General features: G+C 35.1%; 1 protein-coding gene across 1 annotated transcript in view; it reads right to left on the bottom strand.

Annotated features, from left to right (window-relative positions):
* COL5A2 (collagen type V alpha 2 chain) overlaps positions 1–24,713 on the bottom strand; it is a 159,982-nt gene that overhangs the window by 44,089 nt on the left and 91,180 nt on the right. The window contains exons 7-18 of the mRNA XM_010370285.2: positions 23,386–23,496; positions 19,829–19,906; positions 18,197–18,241; positions 17,191–17,244; positions 16,688–16,741; positions 15,502–15,555; positions 12,511–12,564; positions 11,483–11,536; positions 10,569–10,613; positions 8,731–8,784; positions 5,615–5,659; positions 2,255–2,308 (exon numbers count right to left, since the gene is read on the bottom strand). Of these exons, the coding sequence (XP_010368587.1) occupies positions 2,255–2,308; positions 5,615–5,659; positions 8,731–8,784; positions 10,569–10,613; positions 11,483–11,536; positions 12,511–12,564; positions 15,502–15,555; positions 16,688–16,741; positions 17,191–17,244; positions 18,197–18,241; positions 19,829–19,906; positions 23,386–23,496 (702 nt within the window). The remainder of the gene's footprint in view (positions 1–2,254; positions 2,309–5,614; positions 5,660–8,730; positions 8,785–10,568; positions 10,614–11,482; positions 11,537–12,510; positions 12,565–15,501; positions 15,556–16,687; positions 16,742–17,190; positions 17,245–18,196; positions 18,242–19,828; positions 19,907–23,385; positions 23,497–24,713) is intronic.

The raw sequence follows: 24,713 nt of genomic DNA, 5'->3' as shown, positions 1-24,713 counted from the left end.
AAATTGTTTCCTTGCTATATAAGCAATATAACAAATCATATTTCAGAGTATAAGATTTCAGTTGTAAAATTCAGTTCCACTGACCTTCAAGAAAGCATTTATCAGCAAAGTGAAAAACATCTGGACTACAAATGTCTAATCAACTTAATTTTTGGCAACCTTATAAGCAAAATACCATCTATTTTTAAACCAAAGAAACAACACTTCTTTGATAAGAATTAAAAGATATTTTTAAACTGCAACATTAAGAGCAGAGTGAAGTGGTTAAGGTAACTTAATAGCTCCCTTTATTTCAAGCCAAGATAGTGAGTCCAGCTGGCAAATAAAAATGCCTAGTTGAGTTTTAATTCATATAAACAATAACTTTTAGCATAAGTTTTTCCCATGCAATATTTGGGACATACACATACTACACATGTATTCTTTGCTTATCTGAAATTCAAACTTCACTTGGCTTCTGTATTTTATCTGGCTTATTATGTACCTATGTGGATCTAATCATAAAGGGGCCTGGAAAACCAAAATTCTAAGCCTTAGGAATCTCATCAGTATCAGTAAAGCATATTGAATCTCTGTTTCACTTCATTGAAATGCAAAGAACTGGATTTAGAAGTTTATTCTTTAGTCAGAGAGCAGAGACCATGGCAGAACTTTGTAGGAAAAGCAGGATCCTGTCCAAAAACAAAGATCCAGGAATTTTATGGTGGAGAGAAGCAGGAAGGAAAAGACAGAAAATTTCTAACAGAACAGTTTTGCTAGATGTTTGAGTTTTATTAAGCAATTTTCAGTAGCCAACAACCAGTACCACAAACACCCAGGAGGAGAGAGAAGTAACCAGAGTGAATGGTTGGGTTGTGTAAACTATGATTGCTAGTGAAGTTAAAGTAAATCCTATGAAAGTTGGAGTATAAACCTCTTTCTGCTAATTCATAGATCTGTGAGTATTTCCTTAACCAGAACTCAGCCTGGGGGCAGAGGGTCTCACAAAAAGAGGGAAGGGATTTTGCATGTTTTGACAGGGGTATACAGAGAGTCTGGGCCAGAGTCTGTGGTAGTGACATTATTAGGACTTCAGGGACAAGATTAGATTCAGAGGAGACCCAAGAAGATCCCACCCACTTGAGTTCACACTGAGTTCTCAGTGAACACGGGGAAAGGAATTAAGGCACCGTTTTCAAGCAGCGGCATCCCCATAGCACCGTATTTGAATATGTCATTAGAGAGAGCCTAAAGAATAATTTGACTTGGTGATTCTCACATTTTCAAGGAATATCTGAAATGTCAGCTACAGACATTTTTCTTAAAGTCCAATTTGAGTAGCACAACTAATAAGAAGCATGAACCTACATTTAGGGTGTCCTCTGCATCAGGCTCTATGTGATGGGTTCATGTAGATGATGTCACTTAATCCTCAACAAAATTCCATGAGAAAACAAGGTTTGGAGGGGCCAGGTGACTGTCTGTGACTGCAGTCATTTTTGTACAGCATAGTCTTGTGCATAATCTCTTCAGGATGAAGAAAGTCATTGCCAAAGGGAAACATGGCATCAGGGGGAATCAGATGTGTTATATTGCTTATGACTTGAAAGAGGTATTCTGAATTAATTCACCAGTTTATCTAATGTAATCCTAATGTCCTTCTACTGTCGTCCTTGAATTTATCTGAAAGTACTGAAAGAACCAATTGTGACTCACTACAAATGTAAGTCATCCCACAGAATACTTTAATCATTCCTACATGGAGAGCCAAATATTCTCCATGTCCACTCCTTTAATGGTTGCATAGACTTGGGTTGGGGGTCTGGGGGAGTGCAGAGTGATAACAAATGTTAGGTGAAAGAACAGCCTTTTGACAGCATCTAATTTATTTTAACCTACTATTGTTTGGAACCTTCTGTTGTTTACTACTTCCAAGTACTCTATTCAAGAATAGAGAATAGAGTTCCAATTCAGTTTAAAGCTCCTATTCCTTAGAGCTGTTTTGATTGGCTGGCATTAGAGTCCTAACACATCAGGTTCTTTGATATTATAAGGGTACAATTATAAGTGATTCTCCTTTAATTATATTTATACAGTTAATTTTATTTTTTCGTTTATCTTCTTCCATGTAATAATGAACAAAGGGCATACTCTAGGCTCTTTCCTTAGTTAAAAGTAACTTCCACACTTTTCAATTAATTAAATGTCATTCTTCACTTTGGGGCTCATGTAATCATGTAGAGTTAAATACTGTATATTAACATTAACGTCTTACCTTCATTCCAGGATTTCCTGGAAAACCAGAAGAGCCTGGTATCCCAAGAGGACCCTATTAAAAGAAACCAGAAAGGTAATCAGACATGTATTTAATTAGTATCTAATTAGGTCATTTTTAAGTCTTTGGTGTCATTTTGTATTTGACACATAAGAATAACCTGCCTTTCACTTTAAAATTACAAAGATAATAGTCTAATTTCATTATAAGTACCTTTCAACATCAATCTAAAGTAATGCTAAAAGACATATCCAAGGTATTAAATATAATTGGATTACTCAAATAGCATATAGGATTAAATCAATCACAAACATAAAGTGTTTCAAACAATTGCCTCTTGAGAGATGTACTTTCTTTGTGTCAATCAAATAATGTAGTTTTTAGAAAGTTTTATTTTATATCAAAATCTAGTACTTTGTTCTATAAAAATGATGCTTAAGAACCACCTGGAGGCCAGGCGTGGTGGCTCACGCCTGTAATCCCAGCACTTTGGGAGGCCAAGGCAGGCAGATCACCTGAGGTCAGGAGCTGGAGTCCAGCCTGGCCAATGCGGTGAAACCCAGTCTCTACTAAAAATACAAAAATTAGCTGGGTGTGATGGCGGGTGCCTATAATCCTGGCTACTTGGGAGGCTGAGGTAGGAGAATTGCTGGAACCTGGAAGGTGGAGGTTGCAGTGAGCTGTGATCGCACCATTGCACTCCAACCTAGAGTGAGACTCCATCTCCAAAAAAAAAAAAAAAAAAAAGCCTAGATATTTTAGAGAGGTTTTTCAGGCAATAACAAGTGGATATTTATATTACCCTCCATTTGGAAAGGCATGCATAGAATTTAAGCCATTGATTAAAAGACTAAATTTAAAAGAAGTGAGTATAAGAGGAATTCTAGTACAGATTATTCTGACTCTTCAAGGACTGTACTTTAATCCCATCAGTTTTGAATTAATAAAAGCCCTTTCAAAATACACTTATTTTTTCATCCTATGTTTTCTTTCCTACTTATGAGAAACAAGGAAGAAAAGATCCCTGGGGCAAATGATTTCAATTACTATAATTATGCTTTACTTTTGGCTAATAGCTTTAAATTTTTTTCTTTTTTGATCATTCAGTCTTGGCCCATGTTGACCATGAATATTTCCTACAATATCTTCTCTCTTTCCCTCATAATATTTTCTTTCCTTGGTGTTTTGTTAGCATAATTTACCTTGTAGAGCTTGACTCAACTTTTCCTATTGGAGTAAAATAAAATTGTTCTACGGACTATTTATTTAGGAGCATTTTCAGTAGCAACTTCGTGCTCAATTAGTACATTAAAAAATGACTAGAGATAACATTCTATAAATATATTTGTGCTATTATAAAACACCACTTTTTGGTTTCCTGCAGCAGCTATCCACATTAATGACCCTATGGAATCATCTGTAGAGCTTTAAAAAATACTGATTTCTGAGTCTACCTCTAGAGATTACGTTTAAATTGGATTGGACATCAATATTTTTAAGTTTCCAGGTAATTCTAATGTACAGCCAAAGTTGAGAACCACTAATTTCATGATGAACAGATAAAGTTTACTACATGATGCCTACAATACAACTATGTACATTTTACTAGCAACCAGTGTTAATCATATATGAAATAATTTATTCTAGATACCATTATATCTTCCTTTTAAAAGTCAGGGCACTGCTATTAAAATCACATAATTGATGGGAAAAGCACATGTATAACAAATTGCTCTAAATTTCAGAAAATAACTTTATGTCTTGAAGCTCTTTTTAAAAATTAAATTAGTTTTATTTTGCTTGTAAAGATATAATTTAAGTGTCCTTGACAGAATAGTAGTAGAGACCTTGATCCACAGCACTGTTTCAACTAAAATCTAGTTCAGCTCCACACATCTCTTAGGATCCTTTGTACCTCTGGGTAACTCAGCAGTTAATGAGCAGCAATTGAGGCTATTCACATGGGAGAACTATTGCAAGTAAGGGAATTTAAAAAAGGGAATATGTTTGAAATGTGTCAAATTTAAAATATTTGCCTTTGTTTATAATTTACAATTCATTCTTTGTTTATAATTTACAGATGATTCTTTAGTCTTAGCCATCTTCATTTCATCATCCACATTACCAGGAGATGATCTTTCTGGTCATAAAGTTCCTATGTTTAAAATCTCTGAATGATCTCACATTAATTATAATAGAAAAGAACTCAAAAGTCCTTTAAGTGTGTAAGTATAGCCCTTCATGATCTAGATCTAGTTATTTAGCTAATTTGCAATAGCTAAATAAGTGTCCAGATTTCCATCTTCAAGCGTGAATTAAAGGTTCATAGTTACAGAGGATTACCTATGAAATACTGCAAGATGGTCTGAAGCAAAATACAATAGCCTTGTCCATACTAAGCACAAAAAAGCACAGTATACAAAATATTGGTACACGTTGAGACCTCATCATTTCTCATTCCGTGTTACACTTTTACTCCCACAGCTGTATGTATTGCCTGTATGTTAAAAATTTCCAAAACTACATTTGAAATTCAAATTTCTATCCTGAGCTCCTCTTGCAAATCTAATCACAAAATTGAACTCATTTATTCCCATTCTAAACTCAAACCCACAAATGGTATCCTGTTCCTCTTTCTTTATTTCCAATTTCAGATAAATTACATCATCCATCAAACACTTTAAACCAGAAATCTACTGGGTCATGTCCATTAGAGTTGTTAGCTCACTGACTTGCAGTCGGCCTCTGTTACTACCATAATAAGTTTAGTTCACATCTTTGTAATTTCTTTCTGGAATTATGCCAGTGGTATTCAAACTCATTCTTTATTCTTAGCTGTCTTCATTTTATCTTCAAACATTACCAGCAGATTATCCTCTGGTCATAATGTTCTTATGTTTAAAATCCCTGAATGATCTCACATTAACTATAGAAAAAAGCTCAAAAACCATTTAACATGGTAAGTATAGTCCTTCATGATCTAGCTCCCGCCTCTGAATCCAATTTTGCCTTCCTGGAATTTTCTGAGCCCACTGTGTTTTCTCATCTATATATCCTCTGGCCAATGCTATATTCTTGCCCATTTTATATATTAAATACTTATCTTTCAGGACTTGACTTGAAAGTTGTTCCCACACCTGAAGTTGTCTACTATATTATGGAGTTAACAATTATGTTACATAACAATATGAATATCTCTCTGTTCCTTAATAGAACAGTGTGGAAGAAGTACTGTGTGTCCATCAGCTTTTTATTCCAAGTGTCTGGAACATGGTGAGTGCTCTGTAAATGTTTCTGAATATACAAATGGAAGAATGCATGAATAAATTAATGAATTAATATGAAAGTAATATAACTCACCATTGGTCCAGGTTTTCCAGGCATACCATGTGCACCTCGTTGTCCCTAATTAAGAGAAAAAGGACAAGATAGGATAAGATTACATTTTATACTACATTTTCTCATAATCTATTTGCTTTATAAAAAATTTCCATGTTACAAATTGAAGAATAAATATTAAAGTTAGCTGACAATAACCCTCACTCAGTTAATAGCAATATAAACACATTTACACAAGCTGATATGGTAGTCATAAATGCATCTATCCTTATAGCAATAAGAAATAAAATCAAGATTGAGAAAATGAAACTGATTAAAATGATTCTTTTTAATGTATCATCTTCTTACATATGAACTCAGAGACAATGAAAATTTGAACACCTCAATATTCTTAATAGCCAGATTAACTCAGAGAAGCAATGTCCAGAAAATAAAACACACAGAAAGAGATAAGTTATAATGAATCCTGTGGGTTTCACCCAGGGCTCCCTTAAGTACTGAAGTATTCATCCTGTCAGCTGGAAATATAACCTGCTGATGGCTCGCTATTGAGACATTCCCTAGGAATTGCCCTCAGCTAAAGGGAATTAGCTCTCTCAAGACTGTACTCTTTCCTTGGTCAATGCAGGGATACAAAGCATTGGCCCTTATTTGAGACAAGTCTGCAAGAGCCATCTCAACTCCATAGTTCCCCTGAAATTGACTGAGATCTCTGTTGCAATTGCAACACAATTCAATTTCTCCCTCTGACAAACCCTGCTTTTATTCATTCCTTCAAAAATAGTTTCTAAGAGTACTCACCAATAAATTTCCTGTACTGTATACAAGTCACTTTCCTGTGGCTGTTTCCTAGGAAACCTGACCTAATACCCTAAGACCATTGATGCCAGAGTGATTACAAGAAAGCAAACTCTAAAATGGGATTTTAAAGCTGGATTTCCCACTGGTCAGCTGGTGACAGTCAGAGTATGAATCATCCTTGGCATGCTGCGATGGCACAACAGCAAATATTGTCACCAATGGTGAACAGAGATATTTTAAGGGAATGGGATAGTGGTGCAATATCTCGGGCATTTGAGAAGAATTAAGAAAATAACAATTATAAAGTTGATGGAATTGCATGGGTCTTGTATAGTGTATTTATTGGAGAAAGATACTAAAAGGCTGATGGTGATTAATCACCAATGCAAGACTCCTTGGCAGCATTTTTTTTTTAATTCTCACCTTCTGCAACCAGAGAGAAGAAAAAGCTGAATAACAGGCCAAGCACAGGGCTTAATGCAAGACTATGAGAGCTCGTGGGATGGCTGAAATCTCAAACCTAGAAAGTCTGTTATGTCATGGTCAGGGTCCTGGATTGAGAGGAGTGGGACTCTGAGATATGGCATTAGGATATGTGCATCAACACACTGAAGAACTTCAGCTGGGCCTGGTAACTTATGCCTGTAATTCCAGCACTTTGGGAGCCTGAGACAGGAGGATTGCTTGAAGCCAGGAGTTTTAGACCAGCTTGGGCAACAATGTGAGACTCCGTTTCTTCAAAAAAAATTAGCCAGTATTGGTGGCATGCGCCTGTAGTCCCAGCTATTTGGGAGCCTGAGGTGAGAGTATCACTTGAGCCCAGGAGTTCAAGGCTACAGTGAGCTATGATTGTGCCACTACCCTGTAGCCTGGGCAACAGAGTAAGACCCTGTCCTCAAAATTTAAACGAAAATAAAAGAACTTAAAATCTCAGGTCCATCTAAAGTCACTGGGCCTAGAGAAGTGGCCCATTCCCCCCATTAATAGTTGGTACTTCTCTCTTGTTGAAGCTTCTACTTTGGCAGACAACTTAAGCCTCACTTCTGTACACCAGACCAATAACTAGCACTACTACTTTTTAAAAAGATATCATACACCAAAGCACCTATAAGACCTAAACATCAGGTAGAGGTGGGATCTGAGAAAGAATGTTATGGATCTTGGTCCTGAAGGCACTGTATCAAAAATCAGAATACAAAGTTGGAAACCTTTAATGATGTGGATATGCTGTCTCATGATATGACAATTTAACACCCTGGTAAGAACCCTGAGAAATAGTGCTAACATGGGAGACAGTTCTTAGAAATGTGGGAAGAGAAATAGCCCATGCTGGGGCAGAAATGTCAGACCTCCCTTGGCAGACAGTAGAAGAAAGCACAGAGAAGTGAGCATACTATATTGATAGATGATGTTAGCCTGGATAAGCCAATAGCTGACTATATTCTATAATATTCTCTATATCCCCTTAGGACACTCTGCTTACTAAACTGATATAGAATGGCCTGGTGAGACAGCCTTACACTTTCCAAATCAGGGCCCTGAATCTGGTACTGTTGAGTAACTCTGAGTTGGTTGTCCTCTATGGGCTGGAGGTAATAGCAGAGACAGTGTAAACCTGGGATTGCTAATAGTAATGGTGATGATCAGGATCTTGAAATAATAGAGGAAAGGTGACAGTCCTTAACTCTCTAAAGCAAAGTAGGTGCAAAGTAATGAACTATAAGTTTGAAATATTAGTCAGCATAGCCTGACCTTCAGAGAGTTGTGAAAGGAATAATTAGAATATGCCTCCTATACAGATTCAAGTTACATAAATAGTCTGCAAGAGTATTTCTCAATCTGTATAATTAAAATGAATCAAAGACAGGTGATCAGGAGACTCAGACCTTTCGAAGACTGCACTCAGAGTACTCACCTTTTAGGAGTATGAGGAACATAAAATAAAATGCTTGGAAGAATTCTTGGCATACAATAAGGTTTTGATAAATGTTTCTTATTATTGTAATTTTATTACTATATCCAAGTTTGTGTTTTTCTATGGACTATATTCAAAGCTGCTATATGTATTCATTATTTTCTTAATTTTTGTATTAAAGTAGACAACAAATGTACTGTGGCTGTATGTTAACATTAAAAGCAAAGGGAAGGTTGTTCAAGAATTCTCTGTGCTTTATTTTCAACTTTTCTGTAAAACTGACTTTATTCCAAAAGGAAAAGAAAAAAAAAAAGGTGACCAGTACTGTTAATTTCATTTAAAAGGCAAGTTCAGTAAACTAAATCTAAAAATGAATTGAAATATACATCTCAGCAGTATAAGTAAAAACAGATATACTTACAGGAGCACCCTGTGGCCCAAGTCTCCCTCTCTCTCCTGGCATTCCCCTCGGACCCTATGACGATAGAGAAGAAATATCTCTTGAAGCACCTAATTTGAAATGTAGGGTAGTCTGACTACCCCACTCAATCCAATTGAGACTCAAGATAATTGGCCACCAAGCAGTAGTATTTCCAGGGGCAATGTTGGGTTTGAAAAACTCTCCCCATTTGGAGATAAATAACCTATCACCCCTTACATAAATAGATTTCACTTAACTGGCTTTAATGGGCTGAATATACAATAATCTTGATTTGATCACTGAGTATAGAAAAAGAATAAGGGCATTCAACTGGTAAGAGAAACAATGAAATGTAGAAAGCCTTTTCTATTAGAAGGGCTCAACTCTCTTGTGCTTGTCTATCAGCTAGTAATCAAGATTATTTTACCAGCCAACTTATGCTCTCCATTTTTTATTTTACATTAAAACATTCTCTTGTTATAATCTAAAAGGCAAGGAAATATGACCTTAGAAATTTAAGAAACAGCCCTTTGTCAGATGAGTAGATTGCAAAAATTTTCTCCCATTCTGTAGGATGCCTGTTCACTCTGATGGTAGTTTCTTTTGCTATGCAGAAGCTCTTTAGTTTAATTAGATCCCATTTGTCAATTTTGACTTTTGCTGCCATTGCTTTTGGTGTTTTAGACATGAAGTCCTTGCCCATGCCTATGTCCTGAATGGAACTACCTAGGTTTTCTTCTAGGGTTTTTATGGTATTAGGTCTAACATTTAAGTCTCTAATCCATCTTGAATTAATCTTCGTATAAGGAGTAAGGAAAATATCCAGTTTCAGCTTTCTACTTATGGCTAGCCAATTTTCCCAGCACCATTTATTAAATAGGGAATCCTTTCTCCATTTCTTGTTTCTCTCAGGTTTGTCAAAGATCAGATGGCTGTAGATGTGTGGTATTATTTCTGAGGACTCCGTTCTGTTCCATTAGTCTATATCTCTGTTTTGGTACCAGTACCGTGCTGTTTTGGTTACTGTAGCCTTGTAGTATAGTTTGAAGTCAGGTAGCGTGACGCCTCCAGCTTTGTCCTTTTGACTTAGGATTGTCTTGGCAATGCGGGCTCTTTTTTGGTTCCATATGAACTGTAAAGCAGTTTTTTCCAATTCTGTGAAGAAACTCATTGGTAGCTTGATGGGGATGGCATTGAATCTATAAATAACCTTGGGCAGTATGGCCATTTTCACAATATTGATATCCAGAATCTACAAAGATTATAAATCATGCTGCTATAAAGACACATGCACACATATGTTTATTGCGGCACTATTCACAATAGCAAAGACTTGGAATCAACCCAAATGTTCATCTGTGACAGACTGGATTAAGAAAATGTGGCACATATACACCATGGAATACTATGCAGCCATAAAAAAGGATGAGTTTGCATCCTTTGTAGGGACATGGATGCAGCTGGAAACCATCATTCTTAGCAAACTATCACAAGAACAGAAAACCAAACACCGCATGTTCTCACTCATAGGTGGGAACTGAACAATGAGATCACTTGGACTCGGGAAGGGGAACATCACACACTGGGGCCTATCATGGGGAGGGGGGAGGGGGGAGGGATTGCATTGGGAGTTATACATGATATAAATGATGAGTTGATGGGTGCTGACGAGTTGATGGGTGCAGCACACCAACATGGCAGAAGTATACATATGTAACAAACCTGCACGTTATGCACATGTACCCTAGAACTTAAAGTATAATAAAAATAAATAAATAAATAATAAATAAATAAATAAATAAATAAGAAATTTAAGAAACAAGAAAACCAGCACATACCAGAGGACCCATGGCACCCATTGAACCAGTGGGGCCAGCTTCACCCTAAAACAAAAATGAGAATACATTACAATATGAGAAGCCTACAACTGATACTCACATCACTTTGCTGTGTGTGTGTAATTTTAAAAGCATATTTTCAAAGAGGGCATATGAAAGATGTACTTTTGACATAGGATCTCAGAATGTTCTATTACTTCTTCTCAAAATGCAATAGTAGTATAGTTTTAAAGAAATACATATAAATTAATATTGGGGACTTAAGATTGATGGAAACTATCATACCTAGCCACAGTAACTAGTCTCAGGAAAGGACTTATCTGGCTATGTCTGATATGTCTCAAGTAAAACTTTACAAAGCTAAAATTGATTGTAATATTCTCTTAAGATCTATTCTAGGAGACTTAGAAATAAAAAAATTTAAAGTCAAATGATTTCCACATTAGGTCATGATGTTTTCCACTAAAAATTCCGTTATAATTCCTTGATGTTTTTTCTCCCTATAGAAATACAAATAAATTTTGAGAAGAAACAATGGGTAGAGGGTCTTGGTATTAAAGGAGTACTCAATAATGGGACGAATGAACTATCTAAACCTTTCAGATATTTTTTAAGACGAAAAATGAACGACTGTATTTTAGAAGATAGATTCACAGTGCCATCTTCATATGAAGACAACACCCATCCTACACTGGCAGACACCCAGTGCCATGGAGGCTGTTCTTGGAGGCATATTAAGTCATGTCATCGTAAAGCCGTTGCCACTCATCTTTGAAAAATTACGTTTATTTACCTAACCATTTATTTATAGCCCTCTCTCCTGCTGAATTAAGATGGTTCTGAAAAATGTGTAAACATTTGAAGCAAAATTAAGAAGCCAAAGTGAGGCTACAGTGAGATAATTATAAGATTACCTTGGAACCAGGTGCTCCAACTTCACCTTTAGGGCCTTCAAGACCTTTGTGTCCCTGAGAAGAAAAATATAAATTTGTATTTGTATCCTGTTTTTTTTCAATTCTCAAAGGCACAAAAGAAGAACCAAAAATAAGCTTGCAGAAATTGCCTTATAAAAATGAATCTCAAATTTAAAGTTGTTGCTCAAAATATTTTCAAATTCTCAACCTATTCTGAAAGCTTATTCAAGGAAAATTAGAGTTTTCACCTTTAAATAACATTTTCAGCTTGCAATGTTCTCACCCTTCAAACATTTGTGACTTTGTAGAAATTTAATCTGTAGCTACAAATAAAAAACTTATAGTGGCGTTAGAGGAAACACATAACTACAGAGTTCATATAGTTCTAAAATATCATTTGTATTCAAGGTGAATGTTCAAAATACTTAATAACGAGTATAGCAGCAGACCAGACATCTTAATCAAAATCTCAATTACTGAAAACAGAGGCCAGTGTATATTGATTGAAAATCCCTATTTGATATTATGACAAATAGATTAGACAGATGATAGATTCTACATATGTAAACAATATATAATAGTTACATTGTAATTATCTTCAGTTATAAGAAAGGCATTCTATTGCTTTCCAAGTCTAGGTAGACTGGGCCCCTTCTGTGACCTAGTACTCTCTATCTCTACCACGTCACCTCTTCCACTATATAGGAATTGCCTAACTTTTCATCTGTATCCCCCATTAGCCTGAAGCTTCAGGTCAGAGATTTTTCTCATTCATCACTGTATCCTCTTTTGTAGCATAGTGTCCAGTACATAGTAATAACTCAAAATATATTTCTTTATCGAATCAAATTAAACCCAAAGGAAATGTATAAAAAAATTATGATTTCAGTAACCACAGATAAATACCGCAACGATAGGCAGTTAAGGACAATCAACAAATTGACTAGTAAAGATTTTGAAGGTAATGCTCCCCGGAGCCTATTCACTAAACTACAGTATCTGAGAGGATTACAATAGATTGAACTTACTCGGTGACCCTTCAGACCTGGAAGACCAGGAGCCCCAGGAAAGCCACGAGCTCCCTGGAAGGAAAACATAGATAAGGCAGTTTAGAGTCACTAATAAGGATGCAAAATTCCTTAATATATCATTTTCCCCAAAAAATACCTAGTACACAGTTTTCCAGCAACATATTAAGAAGAAGAACAACAACAACAAGCAATATACTTTTATCTGTCAAAATATATCTGGGTGACCAAAATTAGCAAAGTAAATATGCTGTTAGAAATGGAAACATGACTTATACAAGGATACAAATTAATACCAGGTATTGAGTTAATGACATTTAAAATTTTTCACATGACATCACTGTGTTATAATTATTAATGAAAACAAAACAAGAACATAAGCATGAATCAATATGTCCAATATGAGAATTGACTATACCAAGGTAGAGAAAAAATATTCAGGAGAGAAATTCAAGATAAAATATCCTTTTCTTTCTTTATTGTGCTTTATGGTACAACATTAAATGCCTTCGTAGCAAACCAATGTTTTTATTTTCTATGAATTTCTGAATATTGGCAGCAGAATATGATGGGAAGAATAGTATTATAATGTGATCAGGAATTTTTAAAATAAATTGTTTAGGATAAACTTTGTGGATTTATAATTATTTTAAAAACTAAATGAATAAACAAAATATCCAACAGAAAAGAAAGTCGAGAAATATGAGAATGCTTTGCTTCTTGACTAAAATTAATTTCTGCAAATTCTACGTAGCTTTCACCTAAACACATTAAATAAAAAACAACAGAAATACCACAGAAAATCAAATCCAGTGGTACAACTACTTTGAAATAATGCATAAAAGTTTTTTTTATACTGTCTTAAAATAGATACCAAGCTAGTGACTTACTTACTTACTTATTATCATGGCCTACATTAATTTGATTTTGCATTGAATTGGCATTACCACTGTCGCCAGTATATTTAGCACGATGATAGCATTGATTGGTATTATCACTTATTGATTATTATTGTTAATTTATGTATAGCTGGCAGTTAGCCTTATGTTTGGTTAATGGACATTCAATGAATAATCATTGGATAAACAACTGAATAAAGAAATGGTTTAATATTTCTTACTTTCATAGCCCTTTAACCTTTCCTAATGAACTTCTCTTGTCCTAGCATGATCTTACACAGATAACAAAATCCTTCTGCTCTGCAAATTATAGGTTTCATTCACTATTTCTAAATGGTTGAATAAGAACTCAATGAATGAAATTCATATAACAAAATCAAAGCAATAATTCCTCTGTGACCTCTTGAAAGAAAATTATTTCTTTAGTGTTTTAGAGGGTTATCACAGTAGGGGTAAAACAAATCATGCTCTCTGAACAAATGAAGTCCCATTAATTCTTCTGTTTACACAACCCTGCTCAAGAATTCTTTCACATCAAGAACTCCCGTTAAGTCTTCAACTTAAGGTCTCATTTTACAGAGATTTGTCTCCTCTCCATCCTTAGCAGGCAACTTAGTGCAGACCCATCTAAGCCTATAGGGGAATTGCTGAGCTATGTTATTTCAAATAATTAGTTAACTTCAGTTTTTATGGTCTGCAAGGGAAATTCTCATGTGATTACATATCCCTAATGTAACAAGAAAATGAACCAGATGTCCTAATGCTCATAAAAAATTCTCATTCTGCTGACCCAGGACTGTCATTACAGCACAATCACACATTGCACTGAGCTTGCACAGTGCATCTGTGGTGTGCTGGCGGGGCACCCTTCCTCCCCATGGAGGGCCCACACTGTGAGCATGAGCAAGAGTGCAGCAGGACATGGGAAGTTCAAACCTGGATGGGTTGAAAAGGACATCTGTGCTAATGATTAAACCTCATGCCTTTATCTGCATTTATTTCCCAGGCTGATGGAGGAGGAAAGAAAGCAGGGAGTTGGGAAACTGGTTTATGTTTGCAACCAAATAATCCTTTGAGCCTTGTAAATTTCCCTTAAAAGATAAGGGAGCATTCATTTGTTTAAAACATTTCCTAGCATTGAACCTCATCAATTTTCAGAAAGTAAACAGAAAGTAATGTGGTACTGTTGATTGTATTGAGTGGTAGAAACAAAAGGAAATTATAGAAAGCATAATAAATAGGAGAGTGAATGTTTGGGGCTATTGGGCAGGAGAAACTCAAGAAGTAGGAATGCTTGAGGAAGATTTTTGCTTGCTTATCATACTCTAATTTTCCCCATGGCCAGTGTAACACATTCTAGAAGAGGGCCTGGCAAAGCAATTTGAGTGACGAGAGACAGGTGGGTTCAGAGAAAGGCCAAGGGGCCAGGTCTTGGATTCTGGTGGAGTAGTTGCCAGGGGTCTATTCTTTTAGGGAGCCAAAGGGGAAGAAGACAGCTGTGTTAGGAGGGCTGGAAATCAGTGTATATTGTCATATGATTTTAGGACCCAGAACATTAATCAAGAATTTCAGCCAAAATTATGGTTTGGGGAGCAGCCAAAGAGGCATCTCGTCCATAATTTATTGTCCCTAGTTGATACAAAACAAGGCAACAAGCTTTTCTTCAAGCTATTGTTTAGACATATGTGACAATATAAAGTAAAAATATTCAAAGGATTTTAAAAAGCTAAAACAGGATTGAAGTGTGAACTGTAAATAAGTCAAGCTGGTAACTCATTTTAAGAGAAAAAAAAAAACTATTTTTTCTGAATTTTCTGAGGATTTGATACTCAGTTTGGACGGTATTCATGTTATGTTCGATATACTTCTCTAGCTCCAGAAGGCGTATTTATGGTGTCAATGCAAAGCAGAGAACTGGAGTTAACCATCAGTCTGGCAAAATGTCCTGTGACATTTCACATTTTTACAGAAACAAACAATGCTTGTTTGTCTCCATTTACTTAGTGCCTGATACATGTGCATACAGAGAATTGCAATTTACTTCAATGTTATTTATTTTTCAAAGTTTGCCTTATGTTGAGTATAAACTTACCGGAGATCCTGCAAATCCCACTTCACCAGGATTTCCATTTCTGCCAGGTTCACCCTTTATGGAAAAAATGTAGGAGATTGGGGAGGCAAAAGTGATTAAAAGGTTCTTCTTTGAAACTAAATGATAAATTACTGATAAAACAGCCTTCTTTAGAAAGCTAATGTGCAATTCGCCAAACAGTGCAAAAAAATAAAATAAAAATAGACTCTATTCCTTATATTCCTGATAGTACTCAATTCTATCAGGTTAGTCTGTGGCTTTCATTAATTTATCCAGAAGAATAAATTGCTGAAAATTTTCCTGGTCTGATCTAGCTCACTATTTTATGAATATCAAAATTTATACACACAAACATACATGTATGCTATAGGATATATACTATAGAATTCTATATGAGCACATGACACTGAATTAAAGTATTGCTTCTTAAAATACTACTTTCCATTTCTTTCCTGTGGTTAAAAAGAAAGGGCTACCAGAAATACGTGCTCTATAGCCAAATTCAATGTAACCTGTTTAAATGAATCTTATGACTCACAAAGAGAAAATATTTATTAATACTTGGTTTAGTATCACATAGTAATTAACGGCCTACCCATAATTTGATCCTCAACTTTGGTACAACTAAGAAAAGAATCTAGAAATGTAAGTCTGCTATTGCACACTGTTCTCTGATTACATGTCCTTAATGCTAAAATCTGGAGTTGGGTCTTAACTTTAATTAAAAATCCAATTGAAGAAATCATTTTTTCATCATTGGGGAGCCATATTGGCACTATACTACTAACACATTTTAAAAATTCCTTTTATATAAGACCTCATAATGATTTTTTATATACATTTTATTTCAGATAATTTATTTTTTCTTCAGATAATTTCAGTGGTTCCACTAGGAAAGGTTTTTGCTACTGTGACAACAAGCCTAGCATCTAATGGAAAAATCTTAACAAAAACCCAGGGAATGCAGGAAGAGACAGTAGTACCTAATAATACAATACTATGCAAATTAAGAGCCCCTTTTAGATATTTGTAAACTTCTATTCTGAGTTGTCCTGTTTCCATTGAATTTAATGGAAGCTAAAAGGGTGGGGAAATGTAATGGAAATTAATACAGAACATTCTTTTTAACACTGTAACTGCTTCGCCTCTTCAAAACCTTACTGGAAAATGAGGAATGGTAGCTTACATCTTCCCCAGGTTTACCAGGGGGGCCCTCTGGTCCACGTGCACCAATCGGACCCTAATAACAAAACAAAAGGAAAAAAAGAATATTTACTTTTACTTACCAATAATATAAATCAAAATATTATTGAGACAAATGAAATGTCACAATATTATTGAGACGAATGAAAATAATAAATATTGTTGAAAAAGAGAAAATAGTTTTATTAACGTTTTGAATTTTTTGTTGCATCCCTCAGATCATGTGCTCAACAAGAAAAAAAGTGTAATTGCATGAATGCAAATCACTCAGCACTGTCTAATGATCATAATCAGTCTTCGAATTTAAATATTCTGCTACGAGAAACATATAGCTTAAGAACGGGTCATAGAACAGGACTCCCAAACTGGATTGTTATGTCTTCCTACATTAGGGAGGACCTGGGAAGACAAATTAACTCAGTATTTGACATCATTATAATGGTGGACCCAAATGTAACTGGGTCTACATGCTTACTTGACATTTACCATTGGTCCAGGATCACCAGGTTCACCAGGAGGTCCTGTAGGTCCTGCACCACCCTACAATTGAGAACAAAGTATATATACAAACCAAGGAAAAATAGAATATTAAATCCTGTGCTCTCTCAATATACAGTGTAATTGTTCAGACAGCTGGCTCTGCCATCTTCATCTTAAGTGACTTTGGGCAAGTTACTTAATCTGTCTATAACTGTTTCCTAAAGTGCAAAATCAGAATAATATTGGTACTTACCTTATTAGGCTGTTATGGCTGCTTAAGTAATTAATGTATGTTAAGAACCTAGAATAGTGCTGGCACAGAGTGCGTGAGTGCTCAATCAGTGGCAGTTCTCCTCATCAACATCATCATCATCACCATCATCAACCACCTTTTCTATTCACTGATTGCTTGAAGTAAAATTCCACATACATGATAATGACAATGTGGTAATCTTGACTGAACTAAAGGTTATTTTCATTCTTTCTTTTAAAATATTATTTTCTGATGCCTGTTGAATTGCTATAAAAAATAAAAATAGCTCTACATCACTATTTTACTGGCATCTGATAGGCATTTTAAAAGTATATTGTATTATGTTCTTCCTAAATATCCCATGGAACAAACATCTTGATTCTTATTTCTAATAATATCACATGGGGATTGCCTCCTATTATCTGATTTCATAGCTTCAGAGTTGGCATATAACCAATTATGAACATTTTCATGACATAACATAATGAATTTCTTACTTCAGATGCAAAGGCATGTAATCTTGTTTTCGGAGGTCAGTCACATAAAGAAATCAGATGATGAAAATTTATCCCAATAAAATTTGCAAAAACATGCTGCATGTATTTCTAAATAAAAACTCTTTAATATATCCTATTTGAAGTGAGCATTACAATATAAAATTTTAAAACCAGCCAAAAGCAGTCATGTCACAGAGACCTTATGTAATATATGTGTGTATCTTTTTCCTATAGTATGTAACTTAATTATAAAGAGACTTACTTGCTGTCCTTGTAAACCTTGTGGTCCCCTTGGGCCAACAGGACCCTGAAAAACAAATGAGGAGAAACGTTGCATAGTACTCATGACAATTCAGTCAAATATTTCAAAAATGTTGAATCATCTCTAGAATCTGGAAAAGTGAAGCTTTGACAAAGGGGGATGATGACATTCTCCATCTGCATTCATTTGGAAGGCAGCTAAATTCACGATTAAAGCTTGGACAACATTTGGGATGATTTTATACATACCCTCAGTGTTATAAAGAGAAATGAGCCATATGTCTGTACACACCCCATGTCTTTAGAACAAGAACACTTGCGTGTTTAATGGATGGTTCTGTTAATGAAAACATCCAAATAAAGAAAAATCTTGGCAGACATAAGTTAGTTCTCAAACTGCCTATTTAATTCTATAGATTCACAGCAGATAATTCTTATAACTTACATAAGTTGAATTAAAGGTAGATGAAACGTCAACAATAATGACTAGATTATATTAAATGTGAGTTGAAAATGATCTGGGGCACTGAGTTTCCTGGGTGATTTCTTTCTTTGACAACATTGATTGAAATTATCCACACAGGCTTTCCTCATTTAAACATAAAATCGTTCCACTGAGGCATAACAAAAGGAAGAAAACAAAAATGCGATTTTAGAACATTTATTATTATATGTCTATTACTATTTTTAAATATCATACTTTTAAAAAAGTTGAATATATTAAAATCAAATTTATTCTTACGGCAAAATTTTAAATTTTTATTTTGAATGGAACATATAGTAAGAAAAGCTCCATTTAAAATTACATATGTAATTTAAACTCCAAATGGATAAAAACATGCAACTCAAAAAAGAATCCCAAAAGAATCCCTAAATGATGCCATATTACTAGTAACTTTAAAAATACACAAATAATATTTAAAATGCTCATAATGCTGGCCTTAAGGATGGATAGTAGGGGTGGTTATCTATGAGGTCTGATTTTGCACTTCTTACTGCCTGAAATTCTATTAACCTGGAATTATTTTGAATTATGTTATGAGCAATAAAATATGGAGAGTTGGTTTTAAAAGTGTTAATTTAGTCAATAAAATTGCATTGCTCCAAATATCCAGGGAAAAAATGGGAGTCTTTCTGATGTTGAAGAAATTCAAAAGAGGATAAAAATGTTGAGAAGACCCAGCCAGGAAACCATAGAGCTGTTGGAATAAGGCAGCCAGAGGATATTGAGTAGAAAATAATAAAAATGAAAATAGCAAAACATCTCATTTAAAAGTTTTACCAAACCACTGTTTCTAACAGCACCATAAAATAGTTTTGTTTTCTTTTTATAAAGCTATAGGTTTTATGATTGTGATTGTGGTTATATGTCTTAAACTCCTTTATTTTCTTCCAATATTAAATAAAATACACAGACCTTTATTAATGTCAGCAAACACTTTGCATAATTATGAATGAAACATGCTGGGCTTTTAACTGGCACACAGTAGAGTAAATAAATTAAATGAATGAATGAATGAATGAGTGTGTTTAAGAAGATGCATGTTATTCTTTGACTAGTTAACTCAAGATTCTCTTTTTAAAATAATTTTTTCACTGAAGTACTTCAATGAACAGTAAAATTTATGCTTACCACAGAGCCAGGCATTAGTCCTACTTGACTCCCAAGTCCAGATTTTTCATCCAACCCAGCCATTTGAGCTGAAAACGGCTGTAAAAGCAATATGTTGACATTATTTCTACAGTAAAAGACATACATCAACATCCTTTTCATATGGATAAATGGACACTCTCTGGAATTCTTACAGAATGCCTCTTCTAACAACCATTCTAAGTGCTTGATTTTAAAGCTTGGAAAAAGACTTAAGTTGTTTTGATTGTTTCTGCCTTTGATTGACCATTCTTTCCCAGAGTATTTTATAAGTATGTTGCTTCAGAGCAATTTCTGCAACGTGGCAAATGTCTGATACATGATAAAAACATGGGTTGTTCTGATAAGCACTAGCCAGTCTAATTGATTGCAGGTTTAAGTCTCTTTAACTGATGTCTTCCCACAGTTAGACAGGCCAAACATCTAAACAAAACCTAACAGATGCCTTTAGAACATTTGTCCTAAAGATTCCAGATTCCATTTTGGACTATTTTTGGATGATATTCTTTGTTCAATGTCCAGTAAACTTTAAATTATATTTATGTAAGTTGATAAAACTTTTATAGTCCTTTTAATTAATCCCTGACTGTTCCAAGATTGGAAACAGTTTGACCTACTCTCTTTCACAATTAAAAAACCCTAGTAATCAAACTGACCAAAATTGTTCATATACATTTTAGTAGTCACATTAGTTTCCAAATTTTGGTGGGAAAGAATGTGTGTGCTGTTTATAAATAAATTGACAATTGCTTCTATAATCTGTTGAAAGAAATGTGTATGAACTTTTGTAAAGCAAAAACCATATTCAGGCTTCATATGTATCCTTGCTAAGGTCTCAATCTACAGGCATGCCTCATTTTACTGTGCTTTACCAATATTATGTTTATTACAAATTCAAGTCTTGTGGCAACCCTGCACCAAGCAAGACAACTGGTGCCATTTTTGCAACAGCATGTGTTTACTCTGTGTCTCTGTGTCACATTTTGTTAGTTCTTATAATACTTTAGTATCTTTATTGTTCTTATATCGCTTATGATGATCTGTGTTCAGTGATCTTTGATGTTACTAAAGTAATTGTTTTGGGTGCCTTGAATCATGCTCATACAAGACAGTAAACTTGATCGATAAATACTGTGTGTGTTCTTCTACCAACCAGGTGTTCCCCATCTCTCTTCCTCTACATGGGCCTACTTATTCCCTGAGACACAACAGTGAAAGAAAGAGTCTCACATCTTTCACTTTACATTGCAAGCTAGAAATGGTCTAGTAAGGAAGGCATGTTGAAACCCAAGATAGGCCAAAGTTAGACCTCTTGCACCCAACAGTCATCCAACTTATGAACGCAAAGGAAAAGGTCTTAAAGAAAATTAGAAGTACTACTTCAGTAAACACAAATAATAAGAAAGTAAAACAGCCTTAATGCTAATATGGAGAAAGGTTTAGTAGTCTGGATAGAAGATCAAATGAGCCACAACATTATCTTACCCAAAATCGAATCCAGAGCAAGGCCCTAACCCTCTTCAATTCTGTGAAGGCTGAAAGAAGCAAGGAAGTGGCAGAAGAAAAGTTGGAAGCTAGAAAATGTTGGTTTATGAGGTTTAAGGAAAGAAGCCATCTCCATAATATAAAAGTGCAAAGTGAAGCAGCAAATGCTGATGTAGACACTGCAGCAAGTTATCCAGAAGATCAAGTTAACATCATTGATGAACGTGGCTACACTCGACAATAGATTTTCAATGTATACAAAACAGTCTTCTATTGGAAGAAGATGTCATCTAGGACTTTCATTTTTAGAGAGAAAAAGTCAATGCCTGGCTTCAAAGCTTCCAAGAACAGGCTTACTCTCTTGTTAGGGGTTAATGTAGCTGGTAACTTTAAGCTAAGACTGGGGTTTATTTCTTATTATGGAAATCCTAGCATCCTTAGGAATTATGATTAAAACTCCAGCCTGTACCCTATAAATGGAACAACAAGGCCTTGATAACAGCACATCTGTTCGCAGCCTTTACAGCATTGTTTACTGAATATTTCAAGCCCACTATTGAGACCTATTGCTCAGGAACAAAGGATTCCTTTCAAAATATTACTGCCCAGTGACAATGCACTAGGTCACATAAGAGCTCTGATGGAGATACACAAGGATATTAATGTCGTTTTCATGCCTGCTAATACAAAAACCATTTTGCAGCCCATGGATCAAAATAAATTTCAACTTTTAAATCTTATTACTTAAGAATATAATGGTCAAAATAAATTGAGAATCTTCTGGAAAGGATTCATCATTCTAGGTGCCATTAAGAACATTCTTGATTGATTGGTCAAAATATTAGCCTCAACAGAAGTTTGGAAGAAGCTGATTCCAGCCTTCATGAATGAATTTTAGTGGTTGAAGACTGCAATGGGGTAAGTAATTGCAGATATGATGGCAACAGCAACAGAACTAGAATTATAAGTAGAGCCTGAAGATGTTGCTTAATTGTTGTAATCTCATGATAAAAATTTAACAGATGAGGACTTGCTTCTTATGAATAAGCAAAGAAAGTAGTTTCTTAAGATGCAATCTAGTCCTGATGAAGATACTGTGAATAGTGTTGAAATGACAACAAAGGATTTTGATATGGCAAACTTCACTGTTGTCTTATTTTTAAAATTACCATAGCAACTCCAGCCTTCAGCAATACCACCCTTATTAGTCAGCAAATATCAGCATCAAAGCAAAACACCCCATCAGCAAAAAGATTATGGCTTCCTCAAGGGTCAGATGATTATTAGCAACTTTTAACAATAAGGTATTTTTAATTAAAGAATATACCTTGTTTTTTAGACATAATGCTATCACACACTTTATAACAGACCTACATTGTGGAAAAATGTAAGTTTATATGCACTGAGAAACAAAAAAAATTCACACAACTCATTTTACTGCAGTATTTCACTTTATTGAGGTGGTTTGGAACTGAACCCACAATATTTCCATGGTATGCCTGTACTCACAAATCCCCTATGTCTGCCACTAACAATTCAAAGAAGTAGGTATTGAAAGACATTTTGTTTGATTTTACTTCAAGTAAAAAAACTAAAATTGGAGAAATAATTAGGTGTCATTTTTAGTATCAACTCAATGGCCTTCTCACATCCCTCATCACGGATGTGTCATCCTCTCTTGTGGAGGATATGGAGCAGATTTTGTTGGCATTCTTAGCCTAGAGAATAAGACAGATGAATCTCTCATTTCATTTAAAGGGGGAAAAAGCAGTGGTTCTTTAGAATCAATAGAAAAAGCAAAGCTCATGAAATCCAGACCTGACATTGAGAAATACAAACAATTTGAAATAGTACTTTACAAAATAGTTCTTCAAATTTTTCCAACAATTCCCTGTGGGTTTATTAGTTTTATTGTCCACAGCAGTGTTGACCTTATTTAACTGCTCGTACAGTCAAGTGTCAATATCTGAACTGAGACAATTTAAAATCCTAACAATATATCAATAATTTAAAACACGACCTGTACATGACATTGAACAATGCACACAACTCACCCTGCTCATGCCATCGGGTCCTGGGTGGGACGGATGTCCAGGAGGTCCTGGAGCACCAGGTTGACCAGGAACACCTGGTTCTCCATCAATTCCCTGAGGTCCACGAGGACCCTAGAAAACAAGCCAGTTAAAATTAGAACCCACTGCCAAATATACACTTAGTAGAAAGCTAAAGGCACAGACTTCTTAATGGCAAGGGAGTGTTTATTGTTTTAAAAATAAATGGCAATCTAGCCACTTAGAGTAATTTCATCAGCCACATCACTGCTGATTTTAGCATAGGTCTGAACTTCTACCATTCAGATATGGTCTGGGTAAGAACTTTATTTAGTGTGTTAAATACCGAGAAATCAGCATTCTTAGAATAATTATTTTAAAATTTTTCAGTTCAATCCTATTCTAGAGTGAACTTCCTTATTTGATTGAGTTTTTGCCGTGCAAGGGTATTTGATCAAAAATTATAAATTCACTTGTCTGTCAGTAAAATTACAGTAACTATGTACATGTCTGCTTAACTTCTCCCTCCCCCCAAAAGTCAAGAACCCCTTGATTGGAGTTTGTAGAAATTTTCTATCTAATTGTTTAACTCTTTGCATAGTTCCTGGTACATACTAGACACTCAGTACATGCATATTGTGTTGTTACCTTTCAGTCCTCTTTTATACTTTAAGCCTGGCACCCTTTATTTTCCTTCCCACCCCCACAGGAAGACTAGACCATTGAGAAATTAGAGGCAAAGGCACTGTGACCCAGTCAAGTCTAAGTTCTCAGAGAAGTGAGCAATGATTTCTAGCTGCCAAATTCCACCCTTCTCCTAACCCACATTCTGAAGGCAGCTTGGGGAACAGCCACATCCTCAGTTCTGGAAATGCTCTATCTTCTAACTTCATCATTCCCACAAGGCTAGTTAAGTATTTTCTGGCTCCTTAACCCTAAAGAATCTTGACAGACTTTAAAAAGAAAGGACCAAAAAGTCATAAGACCATATGCTTTTTATAATTTTAAGCAGGGATCAAGGGAAATATGGTAAATGAAGTTTAATAATTAAAAAAAAAGAACACCCATGCTTAAACATGAGAATATCTATGGGCCCACAGTAAGCAATTCAAATGGGAGCAGATAGTGCAGAGGGAGCAAACATAGGACAAGCTCAGGTGGCAGAGGCGGCAGTTTGTATATGATGGTTTTAGGGAGGGTGGCATCATAGCTATTCAGAAATTTAATTATTGTAATATATTTAAACATTTATATAGACATTTATTTCTTGCAGTAGTGGGATAAATAGGCAAATTTATCTATTAAATAGAAGCAGAATACTTAGCCTGAAA

Source organism: Rhinopithecus roxellana, chromosome 14 (genome assembly GCF_007565055.1).
Source record: "Rhinopithecus roxellana isolate Shanxi Qingling chromosome 14, ASM756505v1, whole genome shotgun sequence".
Lineage (NCBI taxonomy): Eukaryota > Metazoa > Chordata > Mammalia > Primates > Cercopithecidae > Rhinopithecus > Rhinopithecus roxellana.
The sequence above is the reverse complement of the archived record's forward strand: the minus strand, read 5'-3'. Positions and strand labels throughout refer to the sequence as shown.